The 25,645-nt window shown below is 36.9% G+C and overlaps 1 protein-coding gene across 1 annotated transcript in view; it reads left to right on the top strand.

The window, feature by feature from the left end:
• The window catches only part of LOC149580519 (period circadian protein), a 39,075-nt gene extending 21,374 nt beyond the window's left edge, over window positions 1-17,701 (top strand). Inside the window, exons 3-4 of the mRNA XM_089791656.1 lie at window positions 16,504-16,917; window positions 17,279-17,701. Coding sequence (XP_089647782.1) covers window positions 16,504-16,917; window positions 17,279-17,407 — 543 coding nt within the window. The 3' untranslated portion in view covers window positions 17,408-17,701. The remainder of the gene's footprint in view (window positions 1-16,503; window positions 16,918-17,278) is intronic.
• Window positions 17,702-25,645: the final 7,944 nt, after the last annotated feature.

Here is a 25,645-nt window from a genome sequence, read left to right as displayed (position 1 = left end):
GCTTGAGCAAAATTCCAAATTCAATGGTCGAAATTATGGCACCTGGAAGCAGCGGATCATTACAATTTTTGAATATCGGAATACTAATCAACTTGTTTTGGGTGTTATGCAGCGTCCGACTTCTTCGGGTCCTGATCAAGATACATGGGATCTAAATAATTGAGAGGCAGTGATGCTTCTCAAATTATCCGTGGCTGATGATCAACTTTCTCCGATTTCATCCGACAAGATAGCTCTTGAGATCTGGACACATCTTAAAGGTCTTCATGAGACTTTGGACAAAAGCAAAGCCTTCTTTTTGAAAAACACTCTGTTTTCTATTGTCATGGATGAGCGCACCTCGCCCCAGGCACACCTGAATCGGATTGAGGAAATCTATGATCAGTTATTTGCTATCGGTTGCAAGATAGAGGAAGAGGATATTGTGGTTATCACTCTTCAAAGTTTACCAAAATCCTATGAGCATTTTATCGAGACTCTCAACATCACATCTTCTGGTGTTGATTTGAAGTTCACTAATATCTGCACATTGCTGCTTCAGCAAGATTGGTGGAAACAACAGTTTGGTAGCAGCTCCAGTTTCACCTCCACAGAGCAAGCCTTTGCTGCGAAATCCTTTCAGAAGGATAAAGGCAAGTTTCAGCAGCCATCTCAGCAGAAGTCTTCTACTCCAGCATTTGATGGTTCCAAAAAGAAGAACATTCAATGCAACTACTGCCACAAGTTTGGACACATGAAGGTTGAATGTCGAAAACGCTTAGCTGCATAGTCTAAGCAATCAGGTTCGCAGCGCAAAGCGAACAGTGCAGAGCACACTGAGCGGGCGGAATTTGCATTTTACGTTTTCATGGCTAAAAGACCTGCAGATCATGTGAAGTTGTTTGCTTGGTACATTGATTCAGGTGCCTCTCATCATTCCACTCACCGCAGAGACTAGTTTACTGACTACCAGCCTTATTCAGATTTTGTTATTTTTGGTGGCGGAGAAGAGTACACAGTTGTCGGTAAAGACAACATTTAGCTTTAGTCTATTGGGAGGAATCTCATATTCTTTGATGTGTACTACATTCTAGGGATAGAATTCAATCTACTCTCAGTTAGTCAGTTGCTGCGACATTCTCCACACTTGGCAGTCACCTTCAGTTCACATTAGTGCACCATCAGTGATCGGGCGACTAAGTTTGCTGTTGCAGTGGGTCTTGAGGATCATGGTCTTTTCAGACTTATCGATTTTGGTGATTCTTAGGACTTAGCTATGGCTGCTCGGCGATCTTCTGTCAGCACACTTTGGCATCAGCGATATGGGCACTTAAATGTGCATTATCTCTCACAGCTTGCTCAGGATGAGTTTGTTCTTGGATTGTCAGAGATTTAGACTCAATAGCTTGGAGTTTGTGGCACATGCCAGGCTGAGAAGCAACATCACACACCTTTCACCAGTGGCGATTCATGGTGAGCTTCTCAGGTACTTCAGCTTGTTCATGTCGATATCTGTGGCCCTATGGCCACTTCTTTTGTTCTTGGGTCCAGGTATTTTCTATTGTTTGTTGATGATTTCAGTAGAAAATTGTGGCTGTATTTCCTTAAAAAGAAATTAGATGCATTTCCTGTATTTTAGAAGTTTAAACTTTAGTTGAAAAAGAGTCTGGGAAATCTATTATTACTCTTAGATCAAACAATGGGGAGGAATTTTGTTCTAATGTTTTCTCCAGCTTCTTGGATACACATGGCATCAAATACCACTTAACCACACCCCACATGCCACAACAAAACAGTGTAGTTGAACGTCGGAACAGGACAATCACCGAGATGGCTTGTTCCATGCTCGAACACAGACATGTTTCGAAGTAGTTTTGGGTAGAAGAAGTTAACACTGCAGTTTATCTGTTGAATCGGTCACCCACAGTGGCGGTCAAAGGTAAAACTCCGGAAGAGACTTGGTCAGGTCGCAATCCCAGAATCAGTCACTTGAAGGTTTTTGACTCCCTTGCTTTTTTTTGGATCCCTGATGCATCGCGCACCAAGTTGGATGCCAAGAGTCAGATTCTCATGCTTGCTGGATATAGCAGTCTTCACAAAGCCTACTGCCTGATCGATGTTGAGACATCTCGTCTCATCTACAGTTGAGATGTAGTCTTTGATGAGCAGCGATGACCCTTCATGCCTGTTTCTCCTGTTCCTGATCTAGCAGACCAGCCTATGCAGGCTCATGATTTGGGAGTTCGGCTTCCGTTAGGTCCACCTGATGGGAGGGCTCCAGTAGCTCCTGCAGCTCCAGTTATACTAGTATTACCTGTACAGACACCTCCGGCTTCTTCTGCAGGATCACCTCGATTTGTAGATGCTTCACCTGAGTTTGATCCAGATTCTTTTGATGAGGATTCAATTGATCAAGCATCTCCTAGTACTAATGTTGGTCATTCTCCTATCGGGCCTAAGTGGTGGGCTAAGACACTTGTTGATCTTCATGATGATGAGCTCATTGATGGGTGAACTGCTCAGAAAAAGAACAAAACTATAGATTCTGTTAACTTTTCTCTCATGGCGAACATTCACAATGTGTTTGAACCTCAAACATATTCCGAGGCTAAAGGAATTCCAGAGTGGGAACAGGCCATGACATCTGAACACCAGAGCTTGTTGAAGAACAACACTTGGGTCCTTTCCGATCTTCCCCCAAGGAAGAAACCCATTGGCTGCAAATGGGTCTACAAAATCAAATACAAATTGGATGGTACTTTGGATAAATACAAAGCTCGTTTAGTGGCGAAAGGCTTTTCTCAGTGTCAGGGCATTGATTATGAGGAGACCTTTGCTCCTACTGCAAAGATGAGCACCATCAGATTAGTCCTAGCCATGGCAACATAGTTTGGCTGGAAGGTCCATCAAATTGCTTTCCTGAATGGTGATCTCCACGAAGAGGTCTACATGACGCAACCTCCTGGTTTCAAGGTTCCTGGTAAAGACCATCAGGTTCTCAAATTGATAAAAGCTCTCTATGGCTTGAAGCAGGACCCTTGAGCATGGTACATAAAGATTGATAAAAACCTCAGTGATCAAGGCTTCAAAAAGAGTTCTTCAGACTCAAATCTGTACATTAAGACTACTGAAGTGACATCATCCTTCTGGTTATTTATGTGGATGATTTGATCATCATTGGCAGTTCGACATCTTTGATTCAGGGAATCAAATAGAATTTATGCTAGTGTTTTGATATGACTGACTTTGGGCTCATGCATTATTGCCTAGGTGTTGAAGTTTGGCAATAGTCTTCTGGTATATTCATCTCTCAGTCCAAATATGCTAGGGCCTTGTTAGACAAATTCTGTATGCAGGATTGCAAACTTGCATCGACACCTATGGAGAAAGGTCTCAATTTATCAACAAAGTCTGATTCTCCTTCCATTGATGATACTACATACAAGCAACTAGTAGGTAGCCTCATCTACCTCACTGCTACTAGGCCTGATATCAGCTTCGCAGTCAGTTATATTTCATGCTTTATGACAGCTCCTAAGGCTAATCATTGGATGGTAGCAAAGTGTGTGCTTCATTATGTGAAGGGCACTTCATATTATGGACTTCTGTACTCTTGAAGTTCTAATCCTAAACTCAGTGGGTTCACAAATTCAGATTTGGCAGGCTTGGTTGATGATAAAAAGTCAACATCTGGATATGTTCAGTTTGGGATCCGGTGCAGTCACATGGACCGGTAGGAAGCAGTAGGCAATTACTCTCTCATCTATAGAGGCTGAATACAGAGGGACTATTAAGGTAGGATGTGAAGCTATTTGGCTTTGTTGGATGCTTGGGGATATGCAGATGTCACCGGTAGGACCGACTACTCTGTTTGTTGATAATGAAGGCATTATCAAGTTAGCACAAAATCCAGTCTTCCATGAATGAGCCAAGCATGTGAATGTTCATTGTCATTACATACGACATCTGGTTGAAGACGAGACTATAGATTTGCAATATGTTCCTACCATAGATCAGACTACAGACATTCTCACCAAGCCTCTTGGTCCTGATAAGTTTGTCAAATTCAGAGGACAACTTGGTGTTCTAGATAGATTAACCATTAAGGGAGGGTATTACAATAATAGATAAGTAGTCTATTATTAGTTAATGGTTATCTATTGTAAATATCTAATAAGCTTTAGTTTGCTTTCGTTTTTTGCTTTCTCTAGAATAGAATGTTTCTATTCTTTACGATCGTTTTCTAAGGAAACATCGTCTCATTCTTTTGTATATATAGGCCTCTTGGTCTCTGTTAATAACAAGCAAGTATTTACCAATTACTTCTGTAATAATGTTGTTGTTAGTAATGAGTTAGATTACTAACATCCAAATTAACATTCTTTTGTATTTCTATATGTAATATAAGAGCTATTTGCCTTGATTTTTTTCGAGAATGTTCTTGTAAGAAAAAGAGGAAGATTGAAATTCAAAGGGAGACTTACTTTTCATCAAAGGCAACCTTGAAACAAAAGGAGAAAATAGAGAATATGGTTTCGTCAGCCTTTAGTGATCTCGATCATATTGATTCAGAGGGAGTGAACCATGTTGTGGTGGAATCTTTAGTGATCGATAAATTGTAACAGTCAAGAGGACTGCAATTCATGCAACTATGTGATCTTAATGGGCCTACCCCTTGCGTACATAATAAGAAAGTGGTGACTTCAATCGAACCATCTATGATAAATGATAAATGAAAACTTGACGTATGAGTTGTAGAGTCATTCAAGTGGCTCAATCGTACTCAATCAAGATATTGGCGTATTGTGGACAAGTTTGTGTCCGCTTATACTATTAAGCTAAAATGGATGAAAAGAGCAAGTCGGAACGTAGGAAGGAGTTGTCATATTTCATACAAAATTGTTCAACAATTAAGAATGAGTGGAAATTTTACATTGTGGGGAATACAAGTCAATGTCATTCCTACTTGAACCTTATTTAGTGGAGAGATGTTCCATTTTCAAACAATCTAAAAAGACTATTTCTGAATCTTCATGTATAGATGAGTATTCTTATTTTTGACATTTATCTCTCTCATATTTGTAATTTCTATACATACTATAAAGGTTATTTGCCTTGGATTTTTTTTCCTTTATGTTTGAGGATGTTCTTGCAAGAAAAGGAAGTTGATAGTAAATAAGTATTCTTATTTTTGACATTTATCTTTCTTATTTGTAATTTCTATACATAATATAAAGGTTATTTGCCTTGATTTTTTTTCCTTTATGTTTGAGTATATTCTTACAAGAAAAGAAAGTTGGTACTTTACTACCTAATATTGTGCAAACTCAATCTAATGATAGTAGCTCCAAAGACCCTGATGATCAAGATGGATAAAAAAGGCTCTTGAAGCAAACATCTTTGATGATTGAGATTATGAGATTCTTCTACGTTAAGAGAGATGTCAGTAAAACTAAAAAACAGCCAGTGGGTAGATTAGCATGTAGTCGGTAATTGTTATGTAGCCGAAGGGCCCCTTTGGGAAGGTATATGTACACCGTCCAGAATGGACTTTGGATCATCATTGTAATCATCATCGGAAGCACTATGTAATCTCTTCGGCATATATGCGAATAATAAAAGTACTGCTGTCCTTGTCTATTATCTGTATGCATTAAACTATTTACCCCATACGATAAACATTTGGTGCTGTTGCCCAATGGACCTGGAATGAAGGCAGAGGAGTGAAGACTAATGCCGAATCAGCTTAACAAGGATAGAAATAAGATAAAGGGAAAAGATGGAATACGCACCGCACAAGAAATTTTAATTTCGGCACAATAAGCCCAGCGCAGACGAAGGTTTCAGCAGATTGCTGATGGACAGTGCAGCACCGAGGAATTGTTGGAAGAGACTCGACAGCGGTTGAATTTGGTTGAAAAAACAAGGGAGGGATTTCTGAACCTGTATATGCCGAGGGAAGAGAATCCAAACGAAAGGGAATCAACTTGCATAGCTCGGAGTGCCGAGGGAGCACGAGCGTGGAGTGAACTCTTCGTGCGCGATACACTTTCGGAAGGAACAACTTCATTTGAGGAAAACCCTTTTTCACCAAGTAACACAGCTGTTGGAAATAAGATGATTGTCCTGAATAGCACGGGTGTGTAGAACAACGTGAGTGTTCAGAACATCGCAGGTGTGCAAAACAGCGTGGGTACACAACAAGTACCTCCAACTCGGATAGTAATGGCTGGACCAAAGGAAAAATTGCCAAAGTTTGATGGTGATGGAACGACCGATCCGATCTAACATTGTAAGACATGCGAAACAATTTGGACGGCGAATGGCGTAATTGACACAAATGAATGGGTCTGACAATTTCCAGCAACCCTGAGGGTTGCAGCAGTTGACTGGTTTGCCGACGCTGATCCCCAAAAATTAACTACATGGGCGGAAGTTAAAAAAGAGTTTGTCATCGAGTTTTAATTGTTGCGAGATGACAATGAGATTGTAGTAGAAATCTACACCACAAAGTAGGGGAAAAATGAAATAGTCCGTGTATATGCTAGGAAACTAAAGAATTAATAAATAAAATGGAAAGTAAGCCGACAGATGGGCTGAAAAAGAGATGGTGCATTGAAGGACTACGCCTGGAGTTAAGGAAGAAAATGAAGATTGTGCCGCCATCATCATACACCGAAACATACAATCGGGCACTGGACTCAGAAAGTGAATAGAAAATGAAAAAGAAGAAGAAAAGTAGCTCATTTGACTCAGATGATGCGTCTTTGGAAGAAGATAGCAGTTGTGACGAAAAGGGCAGCAAGAAGGTCTGAGCTCTTTAGAAGGATATGATCAGAATGATGAAAGAATTTAAGAATATGCAGAAAGAGACGAATGGAAACGAGCTATGGTGCACAAAATGCAAGACAGAAGGTCACACGAAGGGATCTTGTCCGAAGAACCAGTTTTGTGAGATCTGCCAAATTATGGGACATTCCACAAAAGAATGCCCCTTCAATATGAAAACAAAGAGGACATCAACAAGTGCTCCTGACACAGGAGGCTTCCACGTCAGGAGGGAGTGGGTATATTAGGAACGGTCCTTTCAGACACAATTGTGGACAGAGGTTCAGGAGTAAACGTCCTACTAGAAGATACTTGGAAGAAGTTGGGACAGCCGATGTTGTGGCCACCTACATTCTAGTTGCTCACGGTAGACCAACACGAGATCAAACCGTTGGGAATCCTGATGGCACAGCCAGTATACCTGGAAGAAGTTGGGACAGCCGATGTTGTGTCCACCTACATTCCAGTTGCTCACGGTAGACTAGCACGGGATCAAACCGTTGGGAATCTTGATGGCACAGCCAGTGACTATTGGAACACAACCGTTCCTACTCGACTTTGTCATCATCCCGTTGAAGAGAAGAGGATATGACGCCATTTTGGGCCAAGGATGGCTAGTACAAGCAAAGGTTAAGCATGACTGGAAGAAGAATACACTATCAATGGAAAGCAAAGGACGAAAATTCATTATTGATTTACATGCACAAATGGTGGGCGAAGAAGCCGTATCATCTGATTCCGAAGAAGAGGATGAAGGAAAGTAGCGATTGGAACCCAATGAGGAAGGAGTCCTACGGTTGGAAGGTGGATCGACAGACGATGATTTGGATTCGATGAACGGCTTTTTCCACTGGCAGATGGAGGATTACGAGCTCTTTTCGAGTTGTAATATGTTAAGGGTCAATGAAGGTGAAAAAGAAGAGGGGAATGAATGTCCCAAGGAATACAGAGAAGTGGAAGAAGGAAAGGTGGTTACGAAAAAAGCTAAAGGGAAGAACATATAGTACGAACTCAGAAAAAAGAAAGATTCCATCGTATGGTACACAATAAACGGACTGCGCAGAAAGAAAATGTTACGTCAAACCACAGTTATAGTAGAAAGGTGTTGGCAGCAAGGAAAACACATCATATGGTCTGCACAGGAAACAAATAGGAAGGGCTTAATAAAAACTTCAGTAGTACGAAGTGAACGTTCTAAAATCAAGGATACAGCTATTGACGGCAAGGAGTGGCAGCCGACGGAATTCATGGTACCGAGTTTCGAGAACAAGCTTGGAGATATGGAAAGTCTAAGTGAGGGATGTTATAATTTAAATAAACTAGATGAGCGATGACTGCAGGCACAATGAGCCACGGAGGTGACACAGAATAGGTGCAAAGCATGGCATGATAAACACCTAAAATTAAATAAGTTTCAATTGGGCCAGTTAGTGTTGAAGTATAACGAGCGGAATGAAATCAAACCTGGAAAGTTCAGAGTCAAATGGGTTGGACCGTACCAAATACAGGAAGTGGGCGATAGTGGAGCAATAAAGCTATGGACATTGGATGGGCAGAAAATTCTAGAAACGGTGAACGGTTCCAAGTTAAAAATATATCATGCCAGAAATATTCCCCTGTCGACAAACTATGAGGAGCAAGTTAAATTTTAAAAAAAAAAAAAAAAAAAGCAAAAAAAAAAAGAAAAAAAGAAAAAATTGGAAAATAAAAGTTATAATCATCGTACGGCCCTTCGGGAAGGTGAAAGTCACCATATGGTACTTGGACTGCCATTACCATACGGTGAAGTTGCTAGCACCATACGGCGTCAGGCTGAAGGCTACCGTACGGTGAGGAGGAGCATAGTGAAACTTGTACGGTATGGATAGCAGGAGGAGTCAACAAAGAATTCCACTGTACGGATTTCCAATTATGGCAATTGCTCAGGTGAATGTGTTATGAACACCGTATGGCCCCTGCACAGTAATGGTACCGTACGGCTTGTCTTTGCATCAGGAAGATTAGCCTGAAGTGAATGAAGAAGACTGTACATCCGAGGCATTGGTAGACACCGTATGGTAGGAAAAAAGAGGGCAAGTAAATAACAAAGTCCATACGGTGAAGAAGAAACAGAAGGAAACTAGGGAAAAGCACGGCGAGTGAAAGATAAAGCACAGGCCGTATGGCGTGATTTGAAGAGAACCAAAGGAAGAGGAAACCCCATTGCGGTCAAACAAAAGCTAGTATGGCCGTTCGGGGAGAAAGAGTACAAAAGTAAAGGACGTATGGCCAGGGAGATGAAATAACCTACACAAATTACAACAGAAGTCTATATCATTCAGCTGTACAATTGAGGAATTGTTTAACCATACAATAGAAGCTCACAAATTAGCAGAAGGAAGCAGTCAGAAGAGAAGGCAGAAGGAAGTAGTCAGAAGAGGGACCAAAAAAAAAACAAAAAAAAAATCGATGACAGATCGAAAATGTTCAGAATGAATAACACATGATGCCCAAGGGAAGGGAAAGACATAAACAGGTAGAAAACGCAAGTGGCTGCTGAAAGAGTATGGGATCGGAAAAAAATCACAAAAAAGGTGTGTTCCATGGAGTTTTGTGTGGGTTTGAGAGTGCTAATTTGGTCTTGGCCCTCGACCCCGCGGGGGGCATCCCCAGTTGGTGCAGTTATCAGTTGTGGGAAGTGTGACCAGTTGATGAGACCTGGAGCTGCTGTGTACCAGAGGTAGAGAGAGTACCAGAGCAAGCCTTTCGAGAGGGGTGATACGTTTTGAGGCACTCAGAGTAGGTGTTGGACGTGAGGCTGTCTTGGTGGATGCATAGAGAGCTCGAGAGGAGCTGATCATCTAGTTGAAGGCAGTACTGCGACACTTGCCTCAGTGTACCCAGGAGTTGGAAGCAGAGAAAGCGGTACAGGTGGCTATCAAGGTCAGCTAAGCAAACAATATTGTGTTAGTAAAGGCTGCAAATGCAACGTATTTTGGAGACTAGTTCGATGCAAGCACGGAACAAATGTGAAAATGGTGTGACAGAAACATATCTATCTTGTTATGGTTAGTCAGTTAATGTATCCTATTTTGTTAATCTGTCTCGGATATTTTGTAATTGTCGTCCGGAGATGACTTTTCTTTTTAGGGGGGATGATGTTGTCGGTAAAATTATAAAACAGCCGACGGGCCCCTTTGGGAAGATATATGTACATCGTCCGAAATGGACTTTGTATCATCATTGTAATCATCATCGGAAGCACTATGTAATCTCTTCGGCATATATGCGAATAATAAAAGGAGTACTACTGTCCTTGTCTATTGTCTGTATGCATTAAACTATTTACCCCATATGGTAAACAAGGGAGTATGACACTTCTTCTAAAGAAATGCAGGAGCTTAGAAGATTGATACTCAGAGGGAGTCTAGAAATACATGTGGGTGATTGGATGATGTTGATGGGCCTACTACGTATATCATGAGGAAGTGATGACTTATCACCAGGAAATCAGAAAATTGATATCAAATTCAAAGTGAGTTCGACAATCATCTTTGGTTAAAGAGAGTTTCTGAGGAAGTAACTAGAGGACCTGACTTCCCAGGATTGATGTTTAGAGGGAGAAATTTTGAGATACAATACTTTGTGGATAATATCTTCTCTATGAGGAGAAGTTCTAAGAGAAATTCTTCATAATGCACTCTCTTCTATGAGAGAGAAGTATGAGGTGAAAGCCCTTTGTTCCACCCTCTAGTAGCAGCTATGGTGGGTCCACCCTCTGACTTGGTTTATGGTGGATATCATGTGAGATACTACATGATGTTGTTATAATTATGTCATGAAAGTTGACGATCTTTCATTGATATATATATATATATATATATATATATATATATATATATATATATAGAGGGGAGTTATTGAAAGGTGATGATCTTATCAATAATTGGACCTGTTATCATAACAAACTACATTAAGTATTTGTTTGGTGTGCCAGAAGTTATGATAATGAACAAAAGGTAACTATTGTAAGGTGACGATCTTATCAATAGTAGACCTATCTCCTAACACCAAAATGTGTTGGAGCAAGTGTTATCATGGTTATTAGGTTGGATCTTGCTGGACACCATGAAAATTATTGGTGTCATTGTTATTAGGCCGGATTTTGTTGGACACCATGAAAATCATTTGTTATGGTTCTTTAGGCTAGATCTTGCCAAACACCATAACTTAAATCTATCATAGACCACACTTAAGGTGGCGTTTAATCGTGTATTATATTTGCTTCAATTACCTCTTGAGGAATTTTGCCTCATAGTGAATTGAAGTAAACTCCATATGTTAAATATGTTAATATATATGTGTGTGTTGATGCATTCATGTTGATAGCCGTAATATGTCATTCTAGAGATTTCTCTTCATATACTCAAGAGCATAATGGTTATATATCAATCCTCCCTAACAAAGAGGGAGTGTTAAGTTTGTAGTTACAGTCAGATTGATTCGATCATGAGATTCATTGTTATTGGTAAATCATCATTTAGTTATATATTATATATATACTTATTATATTATATATATATGTATCATATATATATATATATATATATATGTTATTTATATCTATTGATGATTAACCACAAGAAACATGTCTCTTCATGAGACATGTCACTTCCTCGCATATTTATAAGTCATTCAATATGCATTTGGAAAATGGTCAATTACAATGGCAACTGTTAGTACATTTGCAGAGATCTAAGAAGTTAACAGCTTCAAAGTGGAATAATGACTAGGCCACCACTATAGTTACTTGGGAATACCAACTTTATTTGAAAAGTTAAAAACCTTGGCAAAATGAAAAAAATCAAAGCTTCAACTTAATTTTTTTAATTTGGCTTCGGAAGGAAAATGAAAAGGGTAAAAAGAAGCAATGTGGAAGATTGAAACTCAAGAGGTGCTAGACACAATAAAAATGAAAGAACAAATAACAAAAGTCTAAATCTAAACTAAAAAAGCTACATTTCTTTCTAAATCTGGTACTTAAATCTGCCAAATCAGTCAAAAGTGATTTGGACCTAGTCCAGATGGACTAAAAAGCATTGCAGTAGAGTCAAGAAGTCAAAAGAACTAAGGTGAATCTTAAAAAGGTGAGGAAAAAGTCGTTTTAAATTTTTTTACAGCAGACTGTGTTTGAGCATGGGTATATAAATTTCCATGTGTGTCTCATGAGTATTAGCGTGAGTATTTGCTCTGAACTTCCCAGCGAGTTATTGTGTGTGTAGTCCATTGACTATGTTCCATTAGGGTCCGTTTGGTTGCTGGAATATGATTTAGGAATTGAAATCTAAAATCCTTGATTTGAGATCCTGGAACATGAAATCCATATTAGGATTTTTTGGAATTTATTTAGGGACAGTTTTGGTTCAAAACCAAAAATATTTGATATTCGGAATTTGTTATTCCAAGCCTGTTTGGTTCAAAATACGAATATAAAAGTTACAGTGAGAAAGGAGATTCATATCTCCGATTTTTTCAAGGACTTGTTCATGGTGCTTTGAACTCCACACATGCCAAAAATGTTGATGTTCATTGCAAAATAAAATTTCAAGAAAAAATTAAAAGAAAGACGAAAGAAACTAGGTATGTGCGGTACTGGTTATTTTATTTAATCCAAATATATTAGCAAGTGCAACAATAGCTGAAAATTTTCCTCCAATTTATAAAATTTTTATTCATACAAATTTCTACAATAACCTTTCTAATTTCTTCAAGCCGCACCTGCTTCTTATTAAAAAATGGCGTTCAAAAGTGCCCGAAGTAGATACAAAGTGTATCGTTTACTGAAACACCTCACTCGCTTGGTTACAACTCAATTAAATTTTAAAAATATGTGCAAAAATAGGTGCTCCCAAATGGGCATTTGGGTGTCAACCCCAATTAAATTAATTCTCATTTTCAAAAAATGAGATTTAAAATGGGAATTAAAACGAGAATTTCCAAATGACAAATATTTTGAGGGGAGACAAAATTCTTGTTTTGGGGGTCAAATGGGGATACCGAATACACATTTCCTCAAATTCCAATTCCTATTTTGCAGACCCAAACAGTGGATTAGGAATTTTTGAGAATTCCCGAATTCTAATTCTCACTGAAATCCGTGATCCAAATGGACCCTTAGTAGGTACTTGGAAGTAACTTGTAGGGTATCTCTGGCAACAATGTAGTCTATGATTAGCAACCTAGTTATTAACTTGTTTATAATCTATTCACGTTTCTTGTGCTGCAGTGTGCTGCCTTGATTACTTTTTCCCCTTGACAGGTTGGAAACTTGAAAGTATTTATTGAGCTTTTTTAAAGTCTCATTAATATGTGCAGCTGGTCAACTCAATCAATCGAAAATGATGATTTCCATTATCCAATTTGGATCACATCTCCCAATCCAGAGATATTTGGCCTGCAAAAACTATTTAATGAAAAGATAAGAATTTTCATCTACCTTCTCAAATGAGATACGTTTCTTGTGGTGTAGAAAGTCTGCTTGGTTTAAATTAAATGTTCTAACCTGTGTTTCTGAAAGAAATAGATAGGTCTTGGAGTCTACAGGCTTTTAGCATGTTTGGTAACTGTCCCTTCTGCACTCTTTGGCTTCTTGATTTTTCTCTTGCATGCTTTGATGTTGTTGTGTCTTCTTGGTTAGTCCTCTTAGTCCTTTTGCTACAATGCAAATGTGTGTCATATTCTCTGTTTGGAGATGCTTTGTACATTACAATTCTCACTGTTTACATGCTGACAACAAGTGATAAAATCATATTTTGATTGTGAATATTTGAAATCACAACCTCTTCTCCACAGCTGTACTATCTTTGGGTTTCTAATTTGAAACTTGCATTAATAACAAATGTTGTTCTACATGCACTGAAATGCATTCAATAGAGGTGATGAGTGTGCTAACTATATATCCATTAACTTTGTAATCCATATGTAGTGTTGTACGAATTATGAGTACTTTGCTTACTTTTCTACCGACAATTGATTGCCATGCTACTTTTTTAACCACATAGTAGAAACTGTTTGAGTTTTGAGCAGGCTTGTAGCTGCTGCTTAATATACTTGATATGTCCGTTTCCTGCAAATACCAGTTTGGAAAAATCAATAAAAAATGCACATTACAAAAATTTCCATTCTCATTATGTGGATACCACAATGTGAGTACCGCATTACAAAAATTTTCATCCTTTTATGTGGATAACGCAATGTGAGTTTACACAGGCATGTTGTTTTCATACTGCAATCGTTGAAATTGTTATATGCACACTACAGCAATGATGTCTTTGCCAATCTTCTCTTGACAAGAAGTGACAAGTACAATACACAATTTTCATATCACAATGAACATGTGAAAATTGTCGAAAGTGACAAAAACTTGTAAATTAATAGCAGCTCATACGTATGATTCTCAGAAATATTATGGATGCTCTCTATCCAACTCTGTTGAGTGAGATGGCTCATTTATTTTTGATATAAATGTTGGACTAATTGCCAACATTTCCTTCGGGATTTGTGACATGGTTTAGCAGCTTCCTGTGTCTTCTATAAGTATAGTGATTGTATTGGTTATTAACAGATCGGTCTTTTGGTGCAACAACTACTACCACTCTAACAAGTGGTATGAGAGATTGGTCACAAGTTCGAATGCTGTCGGGTGACATTGGTGGGGGGGATTATTGGACTGATTGCCAATGTTTCCCTTTGGGATTTGTGACATGGTTTAACAGCCTCCCGTGTCTTCTATAAATCTAGTGGTTATATTGGGCATTAATAGGTTCAACTTTTTGTGCAACGACAACCGCCACTCTTACAATAAATAGAAATAGTCCCCTACTTGCTTCTATCAACAGATGGAATGACAGCATCATGAGCTGCTTCTTAGGTGCAAACTTAATCTGACTGCTGTTTGTAGGACTGCAAATCAACATGTTTGTTTTTGCAAACTCTGGTAATTTAAAGATGACTCTTTACTATTACCCATAAAGGTTGAGAGGACTGATGTATGAGGTGTTTTCAATGACACCAGGACTTGAGGATGTGAGTGCAATTGAAGTATTTGAGAACACTCCAAGAAGTGCAATATACTAATGGAGCAAAGGTTAACCAATCTTGTCCATGTTCACTTCAAAGTTCAAACTTGTTCTCTGTCACAAGGACATTGTGAGTTCAGAATTATATCCCATTTTATTGGAGGAGGCTGATCCATTATTCGATTGGATCATGGAGGTTGAGGATGTCAGTTTAAACTGGGGGACCATGCATGGGTTGAAAAGGCTGAGTTTGTTGAAGAGGCAGTAGCAAGGGTCGAGGAGAGCATGAGCAGATCTCACGGATTCTGTTCCATTGAGGACCTATTTGAGATGTGAGTACTGGAGATGCCATAGGTTTAGTAATACTGGACCAATTAAAGAAGCTCCTCTCTACCTCAGCCCATGTTATAACTTTTATTTTTGATGCCGTGGATACACTAGTCCATGATTTTGTAGACCAAAAACATGTAAAGATATTATTATATTTACATCTTGTTTCTTGCTCGAATCCTCATTATACTCATTTGTTTATGTATGTTCATTTATACAAGAAAAGTAGTATGTAATTGATTAGTTCTCTATGCCGTTCAAGTTTATTTTCAGAATACAGCATAAAAAATGTGTTTATTTATAATTTGAAACCTTTATAGATTATGCTTCTTTTTCAAATTGTTTAGTTTGCCTCAAGTTGTTGTCAAGGTTTTATTTTTGTTCGAGTCCAAGCCAGAAATCATCCTACCAAATCTATTTCAAGTATGAGTCTGGTAAGATTGCTCCTGTAAGTGTCAGCATTAAAAAAACAGCATGGTCCTGGTGCCAGAATCCAATTTACTCCTATTATCCTAATGATATTTACATAATTACCTGCCAAATATATATGGCTTCATTTGACAATAGGAATCTTATAATACATCCCAATTATCTCTGGTGTCACAGAGTCTTTTCAATGCCAAGTATTCTCATTTGCCAAGACAACAAGAGTGAGAATTATTTTGTTAAACATTTTATTTAACTAGGGATATATACATGTTGATCACCTAACTATCCTATTTAATCTATAAGCTGTTCAGTTTTTCTGAATTATGGTAGTGTGTTTCCCAATTTGAAGTTGTTTAACTATTTTTGGTATTAAATAGTACGTACTTTTTTATCGTGTACCAATTTGGCTTTAGTTTGTTCCTTTGTATATTGAGATATTATCTTGTGTAGCCTGGTTAAGAATTTTATGTTGCGGATCAGAATGCAGAATTCTTCTGGTAGGTTGCAAATATTCATAATTTGATAATTGAGAGATGTAAACTTTTCCATAATAATACAAGTTCTTAGGTGACTGTTAAAGTTAAAGATGCACAATATTAATTTAATTTCTGACTATAGGGGAGATTGAAATTTGCTTCTCATATCATTTCATTAGTTCATATTTCAGCCTTTGTGTATTTATACTCTGTTGCATTTTGAAGCCGTCCTTTGGAGTTTGATTTCAAAATGAAAGAAATTTCTTTTGTAGCACATCACTGTAAGAGGTAGATGTTGATAATTATCTGCAGGTTGGATGGTTCCATGTATCTGAAATTGACATTTGTTTCATTCAAATATATTCAGGACATGTATCTAAGCAATATATGTTCTTCACATGCAGGTGTCTTTGATAATTCTCCAAAACTACAAATCTCCTACCAGTGCTTGTGTAGCCCATGAAGTTCTCAGTTTCATCAGATCAAAAACTTCCAAGCTTTCATCATCTCCCACAGTCATATTTCCTTGTCTTACAATTGTTCGAAACTCCTCTCAAAATTTAGGAAGTTTAAGCATACAAGATTTGGAGCAATCTCTATATGCAGCTGAAATCAATGAAGCATCTGATTTCACAAAGGCTATGGTGAAGGGTCTTAAAACACTGCCACCAACAGCACGGATATGTGATGAGTTTTTGGCTTGCATGTTGCATTTTGCACGTGTTTTATTGCTGCCAGCAATTTTGCTGCTAGTGCCAACAACCAGAATCAGCCGTTCAGATAAGGGAGCTCACATTCAACAGGCACATGAAACACAGGTAAGCTTCAGCTGCTTTTGGCAGCTTACAGATATATGAAAAAAATTAAAAGCTATGATTTAAATTTGTTGACTTAAATTTAAACCCATTAGTCTGTGAGTCTGCTTCTAGATATAGCAGATTTTGTTTTCTGTTGCAATGGAGCCTTTCGTGTATTCCACCATAGTTGATCATCCAATTTTAGTTATTGCATTATAAATGAATTGATCTAATTGTATGAATATTTTCTAGACAAGAGGTAAATTTTTATTGTAACAGTAAACGTTTACATAAGATATCCTTGACTGAAACATATCCAATTATTTATCAACTATAATCAAATAATTGCATAACTAATTCTGAAAATTCACTTCTGGTTTAGATGCTTTGCAAGCTTGGGGATCTGTTGGCAAATCAGACAGGTCTTACATTCTCAAAGGATTTGTTGGAGAATAATGCTATTGAGATTGAGATGGATGCAGAAGATGACTGGCGTAGATTGTATGGTTGATAGATAACCTTTGTTCCCATTCTCAATTTAATACAGTATAATCAATGTTTTTACCTCGTTAAGCTCAGGCTAACTGATGTTTAAATTCAGGTTTACAATTAATTGCAAGTTACATAGTTTTTCCTTGAAATTTTGAACCAAAGCAGAATTAGTTGTATTAAACAACCTCTCTATTGATGGGAAAAGCTGTTTATAAAAAATAGGACATGCTATTGGTGTAGATTAATTTTTTCACAAGAAGATATACACAAAAGACTCATGATTTAATACTAAATCCGCTGACCATTGCTTTTAGGGGTTAGTCCTCAGATTTGGGGTTCTAGTGGCAACTTTAGTTAAACATTTTTGTTCATCCTACCAGTATTTTAATAATTTGTTGGGAATTGCTTCTATTTGTGATAATTATTGATATTTCGTCAACAACTATTATTCGCCAATTGACTTTATAGACACCCAGAGATTCAAATTGCTTTTGCACTAGCTGAACAGAGACATATTTTAGCTTTGGCCTGCTGTAAAGTTATACAATTTCTACAAATGTTATACCTTAGCAAGGAAATTCTGAGTATACCTTACTATTTGAGTGATCCTTGAAGGGTTACTGTAAGATTGTTTGATTGGTTGGAAACTCAAAAGAGCTATGGGTTCAATATCTGTACTATGTGTTCTTGCATTCTGACACTCCAATGGGTGCATTCAATGACATACATCCTTTTATTTACATCCTTTTATTGTTAAATAAGATTTGGGCTTCAATTATTTGAGTTTTCAAAAAATTAAATTGAAAAAATGTAAATTTTCTCACCTGATTGCTCTTCTTGTGTTTTATTATTTTCCCTTGAAGCTTCAACCATGCATATGATCATGGAATAGTTTTCTGCAATGCAAAACTCAAAATAACCAAGTTCATTGTTACATTTTGTGCAAATGCTGAGAATTATATTAACTTGCACTTGCAATGTTCAAAAGGTGCGGCGATTATCTCCATAGTTTGCACTTCAATTTTATCTATCCTTTTCTGTTCTTATTATGTGTTTGCTACAACCTAATATAAATATCTCTTTAATAAACTCAGTTATCATTGCAAATTGTGAATCATATACTAGAACAAAGGAAAGTGAAAAGGAGATGAATTGCAAAACAAAGCAAAAGTTCTTTCATTCAACATTTTATTTTTACTACGGCCTAAGATAAAATACACGATTACAATAAATGTAAGTTTTCCTTGCTTTTTGGGAATATCAGTATTTCGCAAATAGATATATAGATATGTATATATATATATATGACATGGGCAAGGACAGGTGTTGGAAGAGAAACACAAAGCCTTGTAATGTGTCACAGTTCATCTATTGTAAGCTATGCATTCCTTCTCTGTTCCATGTCTTGTCATTTCATTCATTCTTTCCTTTAGCTTTGAAGAAATAAAATAGTTATGAGGGTTCTCAAAACGTATTTGGATGTTGGAATGGAGGTATAAGTTGTGCAGTGATTTGTTACATATATAAATTGGATTCAGGGGCAGTTTCAGGACAAGCCTAGATTTTACTTGTCAGAAACAAAACTACAAAAGAATTATTATAAGTAATTTCATAATCCCTATGCAAAGTGGCGTAGATTGTATTTTTTTGTGTTCAATGGTTTTGTCATATGTTGGGTAAGATTCACCAGCATCATTTGAGTGTAAAACGTTTGGATTGCATGTTTGTTTTTAAACTCACATTCAAAAAGATATCAAAATTTGTCGAATTTCTTGTTTCATAAATGCTCTCATGACATATACTTATTGAACTAAAAACAAATGAAGTTAATATTTCAATAGCATGCATTTACCTCTATAATTAGTTCACATTGTTCCAATATTGCTGAAATTCAGATCAATTTTTCTAATATTGATTTCCTATTTCAAAAGTATGCATTTACCTCACTATATCACATTATTTCCATACATGAAATTCAGATCAACTTTTCAAGCACCGTTTCCATTTCTAGGTACTGTTTGGAACAGTTGGGAAACACAAGTATTGAACATAATGCTTCTATCTTAATGATAATCAGGACAATTCTTTCCACAAACTAATACATTGCTACTCCTGTTAAAACAAGCAGATTTCATGATAAGGTTCGAACAGGTAAAAATAGTGATCCCACCTATTCAAGTGTTAGGTGGGCAAGCTCTTGTATTACATGACATGGGATATATATATATATATATATATATATATATATATATATATACATGACATGGGCAAGGACAGGTGTTGGAACAGAAACACAAAGCCTTGCAATGTGTCACGGATCATCTATTGTAAGCTATGCTTTCCTTCTCTGTTCCATGTCTTGTCATTTCATTCATTCTTTACTTTAGCTTTGAAGAAATAAAATAGTTATGAGGGCTTTCAAAACGTATTTGGATGTTGGAATGGAGGTATAAGTTGTGCAGTGATTTGTTACATATATAAATTGGATTCAGGGGCAGTTTCAGGACAAGCCTAGATTTTACTTGTCAGAAACAAAACTACAAAAGAATTATAATAGGCAATTGCATAATCCCTATGCAAAGTAGCGTAGATTGTATTTTTTGTGTTCAATGGTTTTGTCATATGTTGGGTAAGATTCACCAGCATCATTTGAATGTAAAACGTTTGGATCGCATGTTTGGTTTTAAGCTCACATTCAAAAAGATATCAAAATTTGTCGAATTTCTTGTTTCATAAATGCTCTCATGACATATACTTATTGAACTAAAAACAAATGAAGTTAATATTTCAAGAGCATGCATTTACCTCTCTATAATTAGTTCACATTGTTCCAATATTGCTGAACTTCAGATCAATTTTTCTAATATTGATTTCCTATTTCAAAAGAATGCATTTACCTCACTATATCACATTATTTCCATCCATGAAATTCAGATCAACTTTTCTAGCACCGTTTCCATTGCTAGGTACTGTTTGGAACAGTTGAGAAACACAAGTATTGAACATAATGCCTCTATCTTAATGATAATCAGGACAATTCTTTCCACAAACTAATACATTGCTACTCCTGTTAAAACAAACAGATTTCATGATAAGGTTCGAACAGGTTAAAATAGTGATCCCACCTATTCAAGTGTTAGGTGGGCAAGCTCTTGTATTACAATTTTAATTCTAAAAATGTTATTTGTTTATGTAACATGAAATCGACAATGCATTTGAGGTAATTGTGTGGCCATGTGTATCTTTATTGTGCTTATGTTTCTTTGGTTATTCATGCTATTATTTTTAATTGGGAAAATCGATCACTTTCTCAAAGAAAGCAATAACACGACACTTTGCAAACCACCACAAGGCTTGATGCTATACACACCTTTCAAAATACAATTATATATATATACACACACACATATATATTTTCTTGGCCTCATTAAGCATCATTTTTGCTTCAGTTATAGAGCAATTTGTTCCATCTGAGAATTCTGGTCACTCTTGCTTGTTCTCTTCCATTTGAAGACAAGGAACGTAGTGCAAATATAATAAAAACCCAAATTCCAATCTTTTGACTAGTGAATGTTTGAGAAAGCTTTTTACAGGCACAACGACAACAAGACCGAGAAAAAACGAACAAATGTAAATGAAAACAATTTAAAACTAATATTATAAATAAACTACAACAAATATACTAAAGGTTTTCTACTTTTTATTGGCTGTAGGTAGGTAGGTAAGATCAGTGATATTCTGCACTATACCCTGTATGAATGCTTCTTTTATAGGATGGTTTTAGAATGCCTACCGGTGTTCAGTGATATGCGCGTTTGGTGTTTGAGTCACCATATGCACGTCAAGTTCAATGTATGAATATTAGATTAAACATGTCAGTTGTTGGCGATATATCCAAATTTTAACAAAAAAACAACATTTCTATGATGGGTTCGAGTTTGCTTCTTTATCAAAGATCTAAACTTCCATCAAACGCATATAAAAAATGTAATATCTTGCTAAGTAAATTAGGTCGAAAGGGTTTGGAGAGTGCTAATGCAAAACTATTGTTTGCAAGCGCTCATTTGTACGCTTTCTTTTTTAATTGTAGTTTACTTGCTATTGGTAGTTTGAATCATAGAAGTAATAATCTGACTAATATTCCGATTATCTGATTAAAATTCCGAATCCTAGAGCGAGCTGATTTTCCCTCCTAAAAATACTCTTGATTCATGAAAAAATCGTCGGCCAATCGTTGACCTGAAATCCAATGACCTTTTGCATTTTGAGTGCATTAAAATTATATTAAAATACTGAAAAAACAACAGAAGAATGTAAAAGAAACGTATACAACCCAACAAAAAATTGACAAAATTAACAAACACTCAAAAATAAAGTTGATTTTAAGACAAGCGAAGTCAATGCAGAATAAGCATAGAAACAATTTGTTATTTTGTTCTTTTGTTTTCTTACGTATCTCTGGAAAATTCTAATTAGAGGAGTGAGAGGAGTAATGATAGTCAACTGAATTTGAAAGGGCCTCACTCATCTTAAATTGCGGGGGGCATTTGATTTGCTTTAAATCATAGTAATATGATCCATGCTTTTTGCATGCCTTGTCCCATGATATTTGATACAACATTGCAATCAAATATTAGTCCTATGATATGATATTTGATACAACATTGCAATCAAATATTAGTCTAAACTAATTAGATAGCAATCTAGCTGTTGTTCAGTTTTTAAAAGTGAAAAGCATTTTGAACCAATAATATTAGATTTTGATAAATCCGTTTTTAATAACAAATTTTGTTTTTGGATTCAATTGTATATGCTTTTCAATATTAATGTTTTGGATCGCATTCTGCAATCCATCATCAGAATGAGAAAAGGATAGTAAAGACATGGAGCCAAGGATGAAAGGGAAAGATAGAAAATAACAATATGAAACCATTTTGAAGTGACACAAGACTTTCATTGAGATTGGGCCAAGGAGTTTTCTAGGGGTAGTTCAATATTTAGAAAGCTATTAAATGTAAACTATAAGGGATCACTGTTTCCCATCTTAAATGACCATCTATAATAGTGAATAATAGTTATGATTTTAAAATTAGTCTATAATATTAATTTTGATCCTCGTTACTTTATAGACTTTGCTAATATTTCATAGTAGACATAAACAACTATTTGGTGACTACCCTTTCTAAAAGGCATGATAAATTTTGATCTCAGCTACTTGACAAGCTTAGCTAATATATGATCTCAAATTTGACACCTATTTGGAGTTTTATTTCTTTAAAAGTTGAGCGAAAATTTGTCAATGTAATCAATGACATGAATATAACTGAAAAAGCCTATTTTCTACAATTCATTTTGATCTCAAGTACTTCATAGACTTAGTTAATATTTGATCTCCCATCGAGGTAACTTATTGAGATTTTTAAATTATTATTGATATATTTAGTTTATCATTAACATTGATCACCACCTAAAGTAGTAGTTGTCAAAACCAATTGCTTGCTAATCTTTTACTTTTAACAACACATATATTGTTTGTTGAATTCTACAGCATATGAAAGACTTACAAATTGACATTATGAAATAAAGGCATTGCTATTTAGGAATATGATTTGATAAGCTTTCTCAAACATTGAACCATTTCTACAACACTCTTTGCCTCAATCACAATAAAATTTTTGGATCACTTTGAAATTGTTTCCACTTTTTAATAAATTTCAGTTTTGTTTTTTATTAAGTAAAACAAGTTTTAACGGGTGCCTGAAACTCAGCAGTTTACAAAAGATACAACCATTAAACCTTGAACCAAAACTACCATTCAAGAAATAATAAGCCAAAGAAGGCCAGGAGAGCCTGACAAAATGAAACAACCTTTAAAAGAGTAGGCGAGCAACGGGTTAAGAAAGGACCTGAGACCTCGTTCAAAAACAAACCATCAAAATTTACATTTTGGTCCTATTTTTTGAGAACGCAAAGACATATCAAATGAAGGCATGGAAGATTTGACCTTTTTTCTTTTTACTAATGTCCATCCATCCTCCACCTTCCCAACAGCCTTCTACCAATTAGGACAAACATCCCCACAACCACCCCCCAACACCCTTGCATTAGGAGAAAGAATTGCTAAAGCAACACTAGCAAAAATGTTCTGAACAATAGCAGAAAAAGGGACAACATCAATTTGAATCCGAGCTGCCAAAGGGACAACATTTGAAACAACAGTTTCAACAACAGAGGTAGGGACAACAATACCAGTCCGAGTCACCATTGTAGGGACAGTGTTTGAATCAACAGGGCCAGCAACAAAATCCTCCACCAAAGAAGGATCAATCTGAGAACTATCCAGCCCATCCACAATTGGGGATACTTTCTAAATTGTGTAGTGACTATCCGAAGCCCCCAACCACCAAGAAGGTGATTTCTTCGATTTAACCTTTTTAGAGGAGCTTCACGCAACGAGATGGCTAGTCTTATGACATTTCCTAGATCTGAAGGGAATTCCCTCATAATCAAGAAGTCGAAGCCAAGACCCATTTGGAGAGGCTAGCATAATCATTTCAGGAAGCCCCTTGGAGACATCAATCTTCACAAGAATGCGAGCATACATCGTCCTAAGCACATTGGAAGACCCCGAATCAACCAACAAGAAATCCCCAAGCGCCTTCCCCACAGCCTCCAGGATTGAATCCAACCAAAAGTGAAGGGGAAGATTCAACAGCCTTACCTAAAGAGGAATCTTATTAAAGGATTTAGTAGTCGGGTCAAAATCCTTATACCAAGGTTTGGCCATCAAGGGGAACCTCTCCTCCCAAGAGAAATCATGACACATGATGAGATTTTTATCTTTAGCATTAGCAAATTTCACAATAAAAAAGCACCTTGCCACAAGGTAAATCTGAACTAGATCCGAGATGATAGGTTCCTAATATTTGGAAATTCAAGCATGCAGATTCGAAAGAGAGGGCCAGAAACCCCTAAAACGGAAAATAGTAGCAGTAGAAGAGAAATCCGCTTCATATGTATAGATCTCATCAACAATTTCTAAATCTAAGTGAAGCACTAGTGGGTTACTTGAAGAGACAAACACAGTCGAATGGAGCCTCAATTTCACAGCTTGACCCCCAATCCCTGCCTCATAAGCAACCACAGCAACATAAGAGATTGCAAATCGCTCCACAGTAGCTCGAGACTTAGCGTTAGGAGAACGGATAGCCACTACAACAAGAGCAACAAGAACAACGTCCATAGCAATCCGAGCCGCCGTAGGGGGTGAAGAGCTACCATTACTGCAACTAGAGAACGAACAACACCCCTAGCACCGACCAGAGGACAGTGGGTGAGAGAAGACAAAGATTGAAAACTAGCTTGGACAACCCGGGCAAGATCAACAGAAAAACAGTGAGCAACAAGAAATGCAGGGGCAACAGGAGAAGGATTTGCATCATCAAACCAAGCCGCAGCAGGTGGAGCATCCACAACTGGACCCAGGGAACAAAGATCCTCCGCTAAAGCTTCGAGTAGACGATGGGCAGGAGAGGTAGAAGTTTGAACAACATGGTGGGCGGGAACCTTCACGGGAGTAGAAGTAGGAGCCATTCAATAGTTAATTATTTCTTTAAAAATTTGGGGGAAAAGTCCACTCCTATACCCTAAGCCAGCGGAGCAGGTACTTGGCACAAAAATCCCATAAGGGAAACTGGCCTACAACCCTTCACCACTACGAAGGGGAGTCAAACCTGTGACCTTAAGGAACATACCAACTCATCTACAAGTGGCGGCTTATAAATTTTAGTTTTGTTAAATTCCTAATTGTAGCTAGATTATTGTTTGATAAATTTTGATTTTAGTTACTTCATAGACTTAGCTAATATTCGATCTTAGATAATTTTATGGTGACTTCCCTCTTTAAAAGAGATAATAAGTTTTGATCTCAGTTACTTCATAGGCTGAGCTAATATTAATAATAATTTTGGCCTCTTTTTTAACCCATCAAGTGTTTTTTTGTTGTATAGTCTTTGATTAAATACTAACTTTATGGTATATGCATTTAGATTGAACCTCTTTAGCTAAGAGTTAAGGACTAAGGGGTACCCAATCTGCCTAGGGCATTATCTTTGTCTTATAACTTTTACATGTTAGATCTTTGCACTCAACACGACTTAATCCTTGATAGGCTTATTAATTACAAGCTTTCAACTTCATTAGTAGAGCATGAGTCCATTGATGGTTGATATATATTTCACTATATAAGATACTTGAA

The sequence above is a fragment of the Cupressus sempervirens genome, chromosome 1 (genome assembly GCF_028749045.1).
Source record: "Cupressus sempervirens isolate cs-2001-9-10 chromosome 1, ASM2874904v1, whole genome shotgun sequence".
Taxonomy (NCBI): Eukaryota; Viridiplantae; Streptophyta; class Pinopsida; order Cupressales; family Cupressaceae; genus Cupressus; species Cupressus sempervirens.
This window is presented reverse-complemented; position numbering and strand designations above follow the sequence as displayed.